This window comes from Propithecus coquereli, unplaced genomic scaffold, assembly GCF_000956105.1.
Source record: "Propithecus coquereli isolate 6110/MARCELLA unplaced genomic scaffold, Pcoq_1.0 Scaffold589, whole genome shotgun sequence".
Classification (NCBI taxonomy): Eukaryota; Metazoa; Chordata; class Mammalia; order Primates; family Indriidae; genus Propithecus; species Propithecus coquereli.
The window spans coordinates 184673-200306 of record NW_012151829.1 but is presented as its reverse complement, the minus strand read 5'-3'; the positions used below and the strand labels follow the sequence as shown (position 1 = coordinate 200306).

Here is a 15634-nt window from a genome sequence, read left to right as displayed (position 1 = left end):
AAAAGGCTTCTACAATACTATTTCAATTTTTATAACATCTTTAAAATGACAAAATTATAGATAAGAGAACAGATCAGTGGTTACTAGGGATTAGGAAAAGAGTGAGGGATGGGAGAGAAGTGGGTGTGGCTGTAAAAGGTCAGCATGAGGGATCTTTGCAGTGATGGAAATGTTTTGAGTCTTAGCCACGTCAAAGTCAATAGCTTAGCTGTGATGTTATACTATAGTTTTGGAAGATGCTACCATTGGGAGAAACTGGGTAAAGGGTACACAGAATTTTTCTGTATTCTTTTTTGCAACTGCATGTAAATCCAAAATTATTTCAAAATAAAAACTTTAATCAAAGAAAAAGGACTCAAGAGCCAGCTTGAAGAGGTTCCAACTGGTAAATTAGTGGTAATTTGCATACCAAAATAATTAAGAGCTGTAATAAATTATAAATCATTGAAAAGCATAGGAATCCATGAGTATATACCTATGATAGATATATAAGCAGACAGAGAGAAAGATAGATAGATAGATAGATAGACAGTAGGTAGACAGATAAAAAGACAGAGAAGGGAGAAGAAAGGGGTCTTACAGTAGAAAGCAAGATGCAGGCTGGTAAACGTGCAGAAAGTGCTAGAGTTAAGAAATAGTCATTTTGAAGACATCATAGTTTAGATTGCTTCACCCAAGAGTCATCAGTGGATGCTAAATTAGAAGAGATGATGGTTCTGATAAGGAACAGCAAATTTACACAACCCGAGAGTGATTCCCCACAGTTTTCTTATTCCTTGAAATTAAAAAATAGTAACTACATCGGGAAGAAATCAGATAATACATGGAATGGATAATCAAAATTAACATTGCCAAAAGGGGGCAGATGGATAGTGTGTGTCTCCAGACATAATACTCTGAGAAAGACAACAATACTCACGTACTATTCTGACTTGGGATGCATAATCAACCTGAATGAAGACATCAGACAGACCCCAAATGGGGAACATTCTTAATTTGAAAAAAGCAGGAGGTACGGATTCTTTAAAAATATCAATGTTACAAAATAGAAAAAAGAGGCTGAAGGTCAAAGGATACTAAAGAGCCATGACAACTGAAGGTATTATGTGATTCTGAACTGTACTTAATATGTGAGAAGAAAAAACAATGCTGTCAAGGATGTTACTGGGTCAAGTGACAAAACTGGGTGTAGATGGCATATCTCAATTGGGTATAATTCAAATAAAACTACAGTATCAGTGTTGAATGTCTTGAAGTTGATAACTGTACTGTGGTTATATAAGACAATGTCTTATTTTTTAGGAAATACCCACTGAAATACTTGGCATAAAAGAACACTAGTGCATATACCTTTCTAGTGGCTTGGGAAAAAAACAGAGAGGAAACAATGCCAATGAGGCAAACTATTAACAACAGATGAAACTAAAGGAAATAAAGGGATTGGACTCTTTGTACTATTCTTGAAATTTCTTTCAGTTTGAAATTATTTACAAATAAAAAATGTTTTAAAAATTCTTTGGTTACTGTTACCTATCAGAAAGAACCTAAGAGGTGTGCATACCAATTTGGATTGGATAGGTCCCTAAAAAGCGTAACGATTAAGAGCATAGGCTTTTGAGTTCAGACAAATTTAGATTCAAATCCAAGCTCTGCCCTTATTAGCTAACATGACCTCAAGGATCTCAATTTTTCATCTGTAAAATGTAAAAAATAATTCCTACCTCACAGAATTATTTTGGGAATTAAATGACTTAAGGGCTGATTCATATATCATCAATGCCTGTCAAACAGTAATCACTGAACAAAGCTACTTGTTATTTCACTAGGGTAGTAGTGGTGGTGGTGGTTGCGATAGGCCATGGAGGTACAAAGATGATCAAAACATGGTTTCTGACTTCAAAGGACTTCTTAAAAATAGAGTTGAACCACAAACAACAGTCTGTAACATAAGTACAAACGAGACGTTACTGGAGCAGAAACGAAAGTGTATTTACTTCTGGGGAGTGGGCGGGGAAGACTCACAGGGAAGGAGACACTGAAAGTGAGCCTTAGAGGGCAGGTTAGGATTTCACCAGGCAGAGGCTTGGTGAGTGGTGAGGGCATTCCTGACAGATACCAGGTTTAGCCAGAGAGCTTGGGGCGTGTGTGGGAAACAGTAAATGTTCCTGAGAGGAGGAAGGGCAGGGGGAAGTGCAGAGTAGGGCTGGAAAAGCACACCTGGTCCCAACTGTGAAGTGTGAAGGGTCTTGAACTTCACTTGTAGGGTCTCTACTGTGTTCTGTGTGGAACCACTGGAGGTTTCTGAGTCAGGGGTGACACCACTGGATTGTGGTCAGACATGCTGCTTTGGCAGTTGCTCGAAAAGTTAATCTAGTAATTATCCCTTCCCACGGGGGACTCCTAAGGAAAGGCCAACCAATTACCACCCTCAGCCTGTCTCCTGTTTTTAGTATGCCCCACCCAAAGGGTGATAATCCAAATATTCAATGACAGGTAAGGCTAGCTGGGCCATGGTGCAGACAGAAAGACACACACACAGAGGTGGGTGGTTTCCAGGCCTGGACTGGGGATGAGAGCAGGACATCCGGCAGACACTCTGCTGTCCCTGTAGGAGAGTGGTCAAAGGGATTTGAGGGGAAGCTGAGTAGCATGGCAATCAGAACTGAGAGCTGGCAAGGGTCTGAGAGGCCCCTGCTGTACCAGGAATTTACCCTATTAATTGGATCATAGGGTCCAAGGGTAGCACCAGGGTGGTGACAGCTTATGCAGAGCAGGCAAAGAAGACAGGAGTACTTCAACATTTGAATAACCAGGCCCAGTGCTTTCCAGCTGAGCATGAGCTCTGCCCCTCCTATCCAGGGTTTCTCCTTACCAGACTGTCTACCCTCAGCTTCCCTAACTCTGGCTGGCTCAGAAGGACCAGAACCTTCTCTTCGGCTAGCAAAGCCCCCTTGAAAGTAAGGCTTCCTGCCCATGCTAGGTGGGTACTGTCTGTATTTTATACTGCACACTCAAGGTGCCCCACGTGGCCTGCACACAGGACTGGACTTAAAAATGAACTGCGGATGGTACAGATGGGTCATTACATTTCTCTTTCTTTACTTGTTAATTTTTACATATGTAATAAAGAGATAAAACTATTAATTCATTTTTCTAAAAGACACACAATCAAAGTACGGCTCTTTCGGAGTTTACCTTATTTCATCTCAGTAGTTTAGTAAGATTCAGTCTTCTCCCATGTGTAGTAAGAAGTATAAAGAATGTGTTTTCAAAGGATATTCTCCTTTAATACATTAAAACCTTTAACTCTTAAATTTACTAGAAAGTTATTTGAAGGTGTGGCTGAGATTTCAATCAACACGACAAAAAAAGAGTGGTTCCATCTGAACAAAGAGAAACAGCACATAGCGATCAGAATGGCCTGACGTTACCTCAGAGGCGATGGAGGTGAAGCTGCTGCTGAAATGCACATGCTTATGGATCTCGCTGCCGTTGGCTGTCAGGAGCCAGTCCCCAAAGGCCTGGTCTTCACCAGCCGACTGGTTGCCCTGGCTCCGATTCGGCAGGAGCTCTGCCAGGTCCCAGTGGTACGACGGCGTGGCCCCGACCAGAGTGATGAGGATGGCCTCCATGGCCACGTACAGCTGAAAGAGCAAACACACATAACCAAACGCTGCAGCCCTCTGACATCTACATTGAAAACTCACATAGTAGGCCTGCAAATCTTGAAAGATCAGTTTCTTGCTTTTGTGTTTTTATAAGCTACGGAAATGAGCCACATCAGAAACAAAGGAGAAAAACATGAAAAAGAAGTTTCATGATCTACTATGAACAGAGCCACCAGCAATCCCACTTGTAAAGCAAAATACCTTTTTACAGGCTTTTCCTTTTTTGAGATGTGCCTGATGCTAAGGATTCTGCGTTTATATGATTCGCAGGGGCTGACGGGGTAGGGGGGATGCACATTATTGGCTCTGACTTAAAAGACTAAAATTCCAGCTATTTCCTTTCAACACTGTGTCTTCAGCTCAGATAAGCATTCCCCAGGGGGCTAGGACTATACTGACCTTGGATTCATAATCTAAACAAGAGACTTTTTGTAGCATGGTTAAGTGTCTCAGAAAATAATATATATAATATTGTTATATTAAAGCAGGTAAGCATAAAATGTACTTGAGTAGGCACTATTTTAAAATATGATCTACAACTCATAAGATTTAAGGAAATTCAAAATCCCAGGTATAGATATTCCTTTCATAACCTTTAGCTATATTTAAACTTGATTTAATATAACCGTAGTTGCCTTTCCCCTCTAAAAAAATGTCACCCTTTCATTCAAGAAATATTGATTGAACACATGTGCCATTTGTCCCTGACTGTTCTGGGCTTTATAGCTACTCACACTTGGGTTTATATGCTGTCGAGCCCTACGCAGCCTTGTTATGCTACAGGTTTCTATTTACATTAGCTATCACTGTTGGACGATTATTTCAACCTTAACATTTATTAAGCAAACACATAATAAGTCTGCTCCTGAGTGAGCTAATCTTACGTAAGAAACTATCCCTATTAGCTTATTAACCTTATGTCTTAAAATACCTTTAAACAGAATAAGCATTTAAAAAATACAAAGTACGTGATTTCTTGACAGCACATAGTAATAGGCCCACTGGATGGAAGCACCGACTGAGGCACAGAAGGGTGGAGAGACTTGCCAACAGTTTTATCTGCACCGGGCAAAGAACTCCCAGCCGGGGCTCCTTCGCACCATTCTGTAGGGCTGTATTCAGCTGTTCAGTGGATGAGCCAAAGAGCCAAAGGCAGAGTCATTTACCACCAGTAAGTGATGGGATCACTGTCAAGGAAAGAAAAAAGAAGTCTCGCCCGGTGTGTGTCATCACAGAAAGCTAATGTAAAACCCAAGATGGGATTTTTCCACTCAGGGTAAGGCTGAGAGGCTATCAGTCGTCCCAATCTATTTTGAGTCAATTGATGGTGGCCCTCTCTGGAGAGGTGTAAAGCTACCTTAGGTCAGTATGTATGGATGATTTATTATAAAATGCAAAGGAAAACATATTCCTAGACTTGTATGCTTCCTGGCCCCTGTTTGCATACTATTATGGAAGTTTTAGGATAGGAGGCAATCAGCACACAAAAATAAAAACCTGAATAATTACAGGAACAGATCAATTACACATTGCAGCAGCTATAATCACAAAGCCACTTTCACCCATTTAGTAACTGCCCCTCCTGATTATAATCTGCTGAAATTTAATTAATGGGCATAAAGAAACAAAAAAACGGGGTGAAGAAACCGAGAACTCAAAACACAGTTCTAATGAACACACAGTCCTCAAGCCGGCAAAGCAAACCAGTCACATTTTCTCTCTAAATGTGCTCTTTTCTACCTTTGTTCATACCATTCGCTTCATCTGGAAGACATTTTCTCCTGCTGTGGATGTTTGAGCTTTTCCCACCCTCCAAGAGGCAGCTCAGATATCACCTCCTCCTTGAAGCCTTCCTTACGGGTTTGCCTTCCTCACCAATCCCTCCAGAAGTCCTTTCCTGCTTTTTTCTGCTCACCCCCAAAGCTTCACCTAGACTTTTCTAAAACACGTATCATTTTCTTTACTGCATTATATTTATGTATTTGCTTATTTCTCCTATTAGAATATACTCTCCTTGAGGGCAGGATCTGTATGTAATTTACCTTTGGACTTCTAAAGCAAATAACCCAGGGCCTACACACTCAACAAGTAAATGATTAAGTGACTAGGATGGAATACTACTAATAATAGCATGTGCTTCTACAATGCTAACTATGTACCAGGCACGATTCAAAGTTCCTATTCAATATATATTAACACATCATATTTTTATCTGGATTGTTCTAGGACAAACATTCTAGGTAAAAAAAATGAGACGTTCCAAAGCGTGTTCTAATCTGAGGCATGTTTCATTATGAAGGCCACCATTCTCAGTAGAAACTACAATTTGGAGAAAACAGTACAAAAACAAATGGTGTTTGTTCATCTACACCCTTATTCAAATGTAGGGAATAGTGAAACCTAGTTAATCAGTATTGTCTGTATTAACCAGTATTAACCAGTTTCATTCCTAGCAATCTGCAGGCAAAATAAGTACTTCCCACCTTTCTCAATTTCTCTGCCCTCCTTCCACCCTTCACAACGTCTCCCCTGCCCACCCCGTTCACACGCTCACACACACACAGACATCCAAGGCCCTCAACAGAACACACAGGGCCACAGCTTTATGTCACCAAAAGAGTCAGAAACTCTTCTATGTAGTACCAGCCTCAATAAAAGGGTGTCAGCCTTTTTGCCTCCTTGACACCCATGGTCATGCACGGTTTTGCTAACCACAAGGGAGACAAAGTAGGCAGGCAGTAACGACACTGTCTGATAAATGCTATGAATGGGGCACCATGAGAGATTAGGTCAGAGAAGTGATGCTTAAACTCTACATACAGATCAATGTCAGGTCCTTTATACCAGAGCCACATACAGGGGTCATACCATCGGAGGAAGTCAAAGATGGTTTAGCACTTAACTAGCCATAGGGATGAACCACCTACACACAGAATATAGGGGTGTTTTTCCTTGGTTTGCCATTTTTGGCTGTGACAATCTCACATAGCTCACATCCTACTCCTTTCCCCCAGAAATAAAAATACTCTCTCAGTCTTCTCTCCATTATTGCTCTACAACTCCCATGCACATATTTTTGTCTAATGAAATCACACTCATCAGCAGATGGGCCTTAAAGCCACAATGAGAAACCAGCATCCGTTCTCCTTCAGAGTGGTACTAACAACATCTCAAATAAATCATTATCTTCTCTAGCTCTACCTCCAGGGAAGGAGAACAAGTGCCACAGATGGTTGGATTGTTTTCCCCCTTTCAGTGTAATTATAATTAGAAAAATGACTAACATGCACTAAGGGACTGAAATTTTAAAAGTTTCAAAAAGTTAAGGTTTTAAAAGTAATTTTATATTAATACCATTATAAGCTTCCATTATAAGCTATAATACTTCTCAGGAAACCAAAAAGTCTCCTACAAATTATCTCATCACAATATCTTGTGTTGTGAAGTAATGGTTATGTTTATTTTTTAGGTAGGAAAAATAAGAGACAGAGTGATTAAATGAATTGTTCAAAGTTACATATAACACTAATAGCAAAACTAGGACGAGAATGGGAGCCACTTAACTTTTGGGCCAAATCTTTTTTCAAGGGAAATAAAGGGAGAACAATCAAAGGTGATTTTATTGTCATGGCCTGTCTTATTGACCAATCTCAGCTGCTTAATTGCAAGCATCCTCATCTTTTCATCCAATTGGTTGCAGTAGACATCCGCTGTAATTGACTGACCAGGTTTCATGAAACTGCAGTGGATAATACCAACGCTGGACCACCAAACAGAAACCATTAGCTTTTTTTGATGAATATTTGGTTTTTGGACTGTGTTTTGGTACTTCATCTTTATCCAACCATTGTGCAGAACGCTTGTGATTGTCAAATAGAATCAATTTTTCATCACATATAACAATACGGTATAGAAGTGGCTCACCTTTATGTTGTGACAGCAAAGAAAGGCAAGCTTTGAGATGATTTCTCTTCTGACGCTCATTTAATTCATGTGGTACCCTTCTAACCAGCTTCTTTACCTTGTCGATTTGTTTCAAATGGTCCAATACTGCAATACTGTTGGAATAATAATGTCAAACCTTTCTGCTGATTCACACATAGGTTGAGATGGTCGCTTCCACTATAGCTTTCAGCTCATCATTATCCACCTTGGTCTCAGGTCACCCACGTGGCTCATTTTCAAGATTAAAATTACCAGAACTTCTCAAACCATTGACATACTGTACATTCATTAGCCACATCCTTCCCAAACATTTCATTGATATTTCGAGCTGTCTAAGCATTAGTTCCATGATGGAACTCTTATTTGAAAATAACATGAATTTTTTACTTATCTATGGTTTCACAAAAATTGCTCTAAAAAAATTTTGAAAGATAATTATAAGCCAAACCATGCACTTGAAACAATGAGGATGTAGCTTCACAATAAAAATAAAACAAGAAGTGTCAAAGTGAAATGTCAGAGACATCAATTGTCAAACTTCGTACTTACGGAAATCAGACATTTCATACTTAATAACCTAATACTATTTTCCCTTCTCGACTGCCTGCCCTGTAGACGTCAAGCCCCAACATCACACACAAACACAATAGCCTTACAAAGACTGCTGAACCAGCTCCCACATAGTATATGTGGTCAAATTTCCATAATGAATTATTCATCAATTTTATATATATATATATATATATCTTTCTATAAATCATACATATATACATATACACATATACACATCTCCATCCTATGGGATCCTGCTTCCTACTTCTCTGGTTAAACTACGACTGACACAACCTCTAACAAATATGGCAAAGTATCTGCATTTATTAAATCTAGAAGTAGGTACATGTGTTTGTGCTATTATTCTCTGTACTTTTTCATTTGAAATGGTTTATAATCTAAAAAGAAGTTTTAAAAGAAAATGAATAATAAATACAATAAAGCAGAATAATGTTATTAAATTCTAACTGAGGTTTTCTGCCAGTCTGAACCTCCTTTAATTCTTTAATTCCAGTTCATTTCCTTTGTTAAAATAGAAATATGTGCAAATATTTTGAGAAGTGCTAGCACCAAATGAGACTTTCTCCTTAGATAAACAGGACTAAAAAAGACTCGAAAAAGGAATAACCCTCTCACTTTATGAGTTAATGCTATTTAACACCACTTAGACATAGTAAGTACCTAAGTCTACCATGCAGGCTATTCTTTGGAATGTCAGAGAATGCAGAAAGAGATAGGATTAGAAGTAATTGATGGAGTAACAGAGAGTCAAGTACAAAGGTGAGAAGATATCAGTGGAAAGAGGGTTGGAGTATGTCTTCCTCTTGAACGTTGTGCCCTGATAGAGAAGGTATTTCTCTAGGGAAACCTAATGATAACGGAGGATAAAAATCAATTTTGAAGTAAAAGTAAAGAATGTTTGGAAAACTTACACCAAGTAACCTCTATTTTATTCATGAAGTTGGGACAAAGAGCATGTGGGGAGAATGAGAGCAATGGAAGCAGGAGAAGTTCGTGCTTATGAAGAGCAGTAAACAATCAACTGGCAAGGCCAGAACAAAAGAATGACCCAATACCATGGGCTGTGGAGGTTTTTGAAGTCAAAAACGAAGAAGCAAACATATGTACCACAAGAGAACTAAATAAGCAAATTATGGTATGGCCACATATGGAAATACTATGCTACAGCCATTAAAAAATACATAGTTCTCCTTGAGCACAGCAAGGCATTCACAACACTGCTGAGAGACAAAATTAGGTTATAACACACGTTTCTGCCAAAAAGGTAAATGTACACATTTATGCAATAGAGTCTGGAAGGCTATACACCAAAACATGAACATGTTTTACTTCTGGGTGGTAGAAGCACTGGTGATGTTTTTCTTTTCTATACTGTCTCTATTTTCTACGATCACCCTATTGTAGAGTACTATATGATTTCTTGAGTACCGTATGATTCCCATGAATGCAGTCATAAGTTTGTTTGAGCATTTGGTCAAAGAAGTCAGAGAGGAGAGTCCCGAGCTGCGTGCATCTTTGGGTTTGATGGCTTCTTTCTTCTAAAGCAGCCTCCAACTGTGGTGATGAACCAAGCTAGTATTCTTAAAACCTCAAAGTCAACACTGACACAATGCCAATTGATTGCAGGGCATTGAGCAACTTTAAGAAATCCTAAACTTGCAAAACAAATTGAACTTTCATGATCTAGCCATTTCCAAACACACAATAAAGAGTGAGGAGTCACTTGCCTAATGCACTCAGCCATCTTGCTGCAGAGTAGCACAGCACTCACATCTAGTGTTCTTTGCGCTATATTCACATTTCCTGTCTCTGTGACTTTAATGACTTTTTTTGCGCTGTCTTGAAAGGGAATACCTTCTCTGTCAGGGTACAAGTCAAACAGCTGTGGGTGGCCTTGCCATGCATGCCTCTGGGGGTGCGGGTACTGCAGAGACATCAGCTAGTTGCTTTCCAAGACACATCCCAATTCTTGAGATGTTTCAGGCCCAAAGGAGCTCCCTAAACCACCCGGAGGCCTCTTATCTCTACTATCTCCCTAGATGGAAATGTCTGATAGATTTGCAACTTCATCTGCATTACACCAGGGGGCAGTATCTGTCTATGGACAAGTTTTCCTGAAGCGTCAAGTGTGGTTTTGGTCTCTTTGATGGGTGGTGGCTGCCTCACCCACCTGAACTGGTAGAAAGAACACCAAGCAAATGTTCCTCAGATCATCATAAACTCACAGGAGATCTAAGCTCCATGGAAACAAAATTTGTGTAGAAGCAGCATAAAACTTGCTCAAACTAGCAGAGAATCCTGGTAGATGGTCACATGTTTTAGAGTCATGATAGACAAACTCTTCCGAATGCCACAGGTTGAACCCCTGGCGGTGGTGAGAACACCCAGGGACACGACAACTGGTCGTAATGACTGTAATACAATAAACTCTTCATTAATGTTTATGGTGTGAACTTCATCATTTGCTTATGGTAGGGATTAGAAGAACCAAGTATCACCTTAACCATACCTCATCAAAAGGCAGTCTTCCTATGAATTTCCTGTGAAGAAAGGGACACAGTGACAAGTGCAAGCAGGTAGAGGAGGCAAGTTGTGATAGCATTCTATACAAAGTTTAATAAGCACCCTGAATAAAACTCTACCCAACCCTCCTGCATTAAATGACTGTAATTCACAGCCATAATTAATTAAAGGATTAATAAAAAAGAATGAGCCATAATTCTCATAGAGCAAAGAGTAGTATTCTCTCCTAGATATGCACATTTTTTTTACCATTTTTTCACTTAAAAAAAATTTAACATGGAAAAGCAAAACAAGTAAGATTCATGAACTCACTGTCACAATTACCAAATGATAACATTTTATTATATTTGCTCCAGATTTTCAAAATACAGTATTACAGATACAGATGAAATCTCCTTTGTACCCCTCCCCAAGTCCACCCCTTCCTTTTCTTCCCAAGCAACCCATCTCATGAATTGAGTGTAGATCTTTCTACTCATGTTTATACGTCTACACTGTGTCGTACATTCATAAGCCAAATACAGTATTGTTTTTAAAATTTGTATTAAGAATATGTCACATTGTATGCATCGCTCTGCTTATTTTTTTCACCTAACATTGTGTTTTAGAAATTCATCCATATAATTGTATATAAACCTAGTTCATTCATTTTAGCCATTGTAGTCTATCAAATTTATGCCACATTTTATCCAGTCCCTTTTTGAAAGTCATCAAGGTGGTCTCTAATTTTTGTTATTACAAACAGTGCTGCAATAAACATCCTATGCATATTTTCTTATGTACAAGTCCAAGAGATAATGTAGGATGTGCACCTAGGAGTTCAATGTTGGGTTTTAATTTAACTAGACAGTGCCAAATTGTTCTCTAAATGGGATAGTTCCTATTTCTTCTCATTTTCATCACACTTATATTGTTAGACTGTTTAATGTTTGCTAAAATAAGTGTGAAATGGTATTTCATAGTCATTTTAATATGCCTGGCCCAGATGACCACTGAAGTTAAACATCTTTTTATGTGTTGACTCTCTTAGTTTCCTCTTTGGCAAAATTCCTATCAATCATTCCATTTCTAAAATGCAATGAAAGGATATTTTTTGTATGGATAATATTAATGCACTGGTAATTCTAGGGTTTGAAAAATAAGTTGGGTTTATTAAGAGTTTACATTAAAAAAATGCATTCTAGAACACCAGAATAGTGTACCTTAAGATGAGTTTCGCAGCACAGCATCACAATTTTGCTGGTGAAACTCATGTTTGCTACAGGTTACATATTCCTGGTAGTAAATGGATGCTTTAATTCTTTTTTTTTTTTGATACACAGTCTCACTTTGTTGCCCAGGCTAGAGTGCCATGGCCTGAGCCTTGTTCACAGCAACCTCAAACTCCTGGGCTTAAGCCATCCTCCTGCCTCAGCCTCCTGAGTAGCTGGGACTACAGGTGTGCACCACCATGCCCAGCTAATTTTTTCTATTTTTAGTTACCTGGCTAATTTCTTTCTATTTTTAGTAGTGATGGGGTCTCACTCTTGCTGAGGCTGGTTTTGAACTCCTAACCTCAAGCGATCCTCCCGCCTCAGACTCCCAGAGTGCTAGGATTTGGATGTTTTAATTCTGTGCAAATTATTCTACAACCTACAATTCATGATCCTGAGAAAAGTGAAGGATCTGGAGCTTCTGGCTTAGAACAAAGAAGTGGGGTCCATTTTTGGTTAGAAGCATTAAGAAACTGCAAATTGCATTCCAATCTTCCTCCTCCAGACAGCCTAGAAAACAATCTCACATACACACACACACACACATACACATACAAAATAGTGATGATGGTGTAAACTTAGAATAATCATCAGAAGAGAGAAACAGTGATAAACTAAATAGGATTATTCACATTTAAATACCACAAATAGCTCTGACCCTAGGGAGGGCAAGCATATTTTGATGGTAAGAATTTTTCTAACTATAAAATTGTAAATCTCATTGCTTATTCATAAGTCAATAATTTTTACATAAGGCAATCTTTTCCTTTAACCTTTTGTTTATATATAATGTCAAAACCACATATAGGCTATTATCAACCACATATTTGCTATTATCAGGGTATCTGCATGTTATCATGCTGAAGAGGTATCTACAAAATCTGCATCTATTCTTTATTTACCTCAAAGTTAACCACTATGGAGATGCCAAAGGTAGTGTTTGCAAAGAATGTGAGGGTAATAAGTCTCCTAGGCAAAGGAAATTGGATAGCGAGGTAACTTTTGATGATATACATGATGGTATCAATAATTCAAGACAACAGTTAACCTAAAGACCTTTAGAGTTGGCTTTTTGGTATGTGGGTTTGTCCTTAGTTTGAACTTAGATGTATCTGAAGTAAAGGGAGTTAAAACCATTTTTAAAATACCATAATAATCCCAGAAGAAGGAATATGTGAAAAGATATGCAAAGTTTTCATCTCCATCCCTCTAGTTTTGGGTCTCTCGGCTGGGGTTAGTCACCATCAAACTGCAGATGGGGAAAAGGTTTCTGTTGAAGCAGAGGCTCCCTCTCTCTGGCAGTGTTGCCGTGCAGTTGGTCTGTACCTTCCTTGGACAATGGCAAGAAAAGTCCTTTGATTTTAAAAGCAGATAAACATTAACCTCTTTCCACTTAACTCTGTGCAAAGGGCTTCTTATTTTTCCCTCTGTTCGGGGAAGCACCCCTCCCCCCAAGAATGATGAAAACATCATGATACAACTATGTAATGGGACTCTCCACTACTCCACAGGCCAGCTCCCCTAGCCCAAAATATCTCCAACAGACTTGTAGCAAGGTCTTTGGGGAGCTCCACTTTCATACCCAGGACATCTCCAGGTGGCTCTACAACCACTGGATCATGTAGCTCAATGGGGTGGTGGAGTCCTCATAAACATGTAGCAGCTGTGAAGCATTCACTTTTGCCTGGACTGGGGCATCTCCTCCATTGGTACAGGCACAGCTACAGGGCACCTCCCCAGCCCACACCTACAAGATAAACAATCAGTCACTCATTCCCAACTTTCCAAAGCCTGATCCTTGCATAGCAAATACTGACCATATGTCAGCCAAGGTTTAGTGAACAGTCAATGTCATGGGCTTGGAACTCTTTTGGTTCCAAACTCTAACCACTTGGGTCAACCATAAACAAAAGTAAATGAGGGAATTCAACAATTCCCGAACCCAGAACACTGGCCTTTTTAGTACCACATTCCACTCAGGACAAACTTACTCTAAGTTGCTGGATCCCTGGCTAGGCAGGTAAGATGATAACACAGGAAGTGGAGGGTAGGGTTAGGGAAGTAGGGAGCTGGAATTGCTTAGAGAGGGAGTAGGGCCCTGGAATTCATGGTTAGAACAGAAAAAGAATTTTCTCAAAGAAACTGTTATAAATAAAGATCAGGCCTCCTGGCTGCAATTCTATTTTCTCTGTATTAAACACTATTTTGTGACTTACCATGAACATTTTTTCTCCCTACGGAAAGTGCTTTTAAAGCTTAAAACATCTGATGTAAAAGCATGAGCCAAAAAAACAGGAAAAAAAAATAGAGCTGAAACAACAAATTGAAAAGCACTTCAGAATATCGCATATTTGTGAACTGAGGACTGTTCCTGCTCTGCTAGAGAAAGAACTGACTCCAGATATCAGTCCACTGTTTCAACCATTTTTTCTGTCTGCTGATGAAATGAATGAAACTTTCCAACATTTAATCAGTAAGTCAACCGCTATTTTCCACCATCTTCCTGTTGAGTCATTGCCTTATGCAAAGTTTAAGCAACATGTGAGCTGGTGGTTATACTTACCACCACCCTGCACTTCCAGCAGAATAACTATCATCACAAGTTAACTCTAAGTTACTTGTTTAACCGTCTCCTGTCCCACCCACCCCACTAGAACCCAAGCTTAATGAGGGCAGGGACTTTGCTTTGTCCACTGCAGCCCGTGTTCGGCACTTCCTAGGCACTCATGAAATGTGTTGACTAAAAGAATGAGTAAAATGCCTGGCTCACAGTGGACACTGATAAAGGATTTGTGAATGAAGTGCCTTTACAATATTGACAGAAACAACTGATTCAAATGAGCCATTTAAGTTGCCGAAGGAGGGCTAACTCTTGCCTGGAAAAGTTGATCTGTAGAGACCGTTAACATACGGAACCCACATTTTTAGGTTGAGGTGAGCAAGTAGGTTCTGAGAATTCTGTACAATGAAGTGATTCCATTTGATAACGACACATTGTAGATAGAACTATGCAGCTTATAAAAGTCTCAACCCAAGGCTAGCTGCAGGGCTTAATGACCCAGCAGAACTTAAACCACAGAGAAATCCTATGCATTGAAAGGCCCTGGAATAGTAAGCCCCCTCAAACCCAGGAAAAGCTGGCAAGTAGACACTCAGAGCAGCAGGCGGTCCTGGATCGACCTTTTGTCTGCAGGTTATCAGGGCTGTCTCAGTGTCCTAGATTCCAAGGTGATAGTGCCACAGGTTAGGGTAACAATTACCTTTCAAATTTGCAGCGTATTTCAGGTAACAACAGCGTATTACAGGTAATGTAATTTTGCATCCTTATTAACATCCGCTGTAGTACCTCTGCCCATACATTCCTTCCCACCACTCAAGGTGGCGGGGTGGGGGAACCTGGCAGAACCAGAGAAGCTCTGAGGCCGACCGGCGACCTTGGCGCTGCCGGGGCCCAGGCCACCGCGCGGCGCCTCGCCCTGCCCGGCCCGGGCGCTCACCACACCTCGGGCGTTTGCAGAGCCTCGGCCCCGGCCCGGCGGTCTGGGAGGCCCTGAGGAGGGAAGTGGGGCTGCCGGGGCGGCGAGGACTCACCTGCAGCAGCACAGCCAGCAGGAAGCACAAGTACATCTGGTAGATGCCCATCTCCCCCACGGCCTGGAACGCCTCCTCCAC

At 40.1% G+C, this 15634-nt stretch overlaps 1 protein-coding gene across 1 annotated transcript in view; it reads right to left on the bottom strand.

Moving 5' to 3' along the window:
* The window catches only part of SLC22A15 (solute carrier family 22, member 15), an 86229-nt gene extending 70625 nt beyond the window's left edge, over window positions 1-15604 (bottom strand). The window contains exons 1-2 of the mRNA XM_012658463.1: window positions 15554-15604; window positions 3432-3644 (exon numbers count right to left, since the gene is read on the bottom strand). Coding sequence (XP_012513917.1) covers window positions 3432-3644; window positions 15554-15604 — 264 coding nt within the window. The remainder of the gene's footprint in view (window positions 1-3431; window positions 3645-15553) is intronic.
* Window positions 15605-15634: the final 30 nt, after the last annotated feature.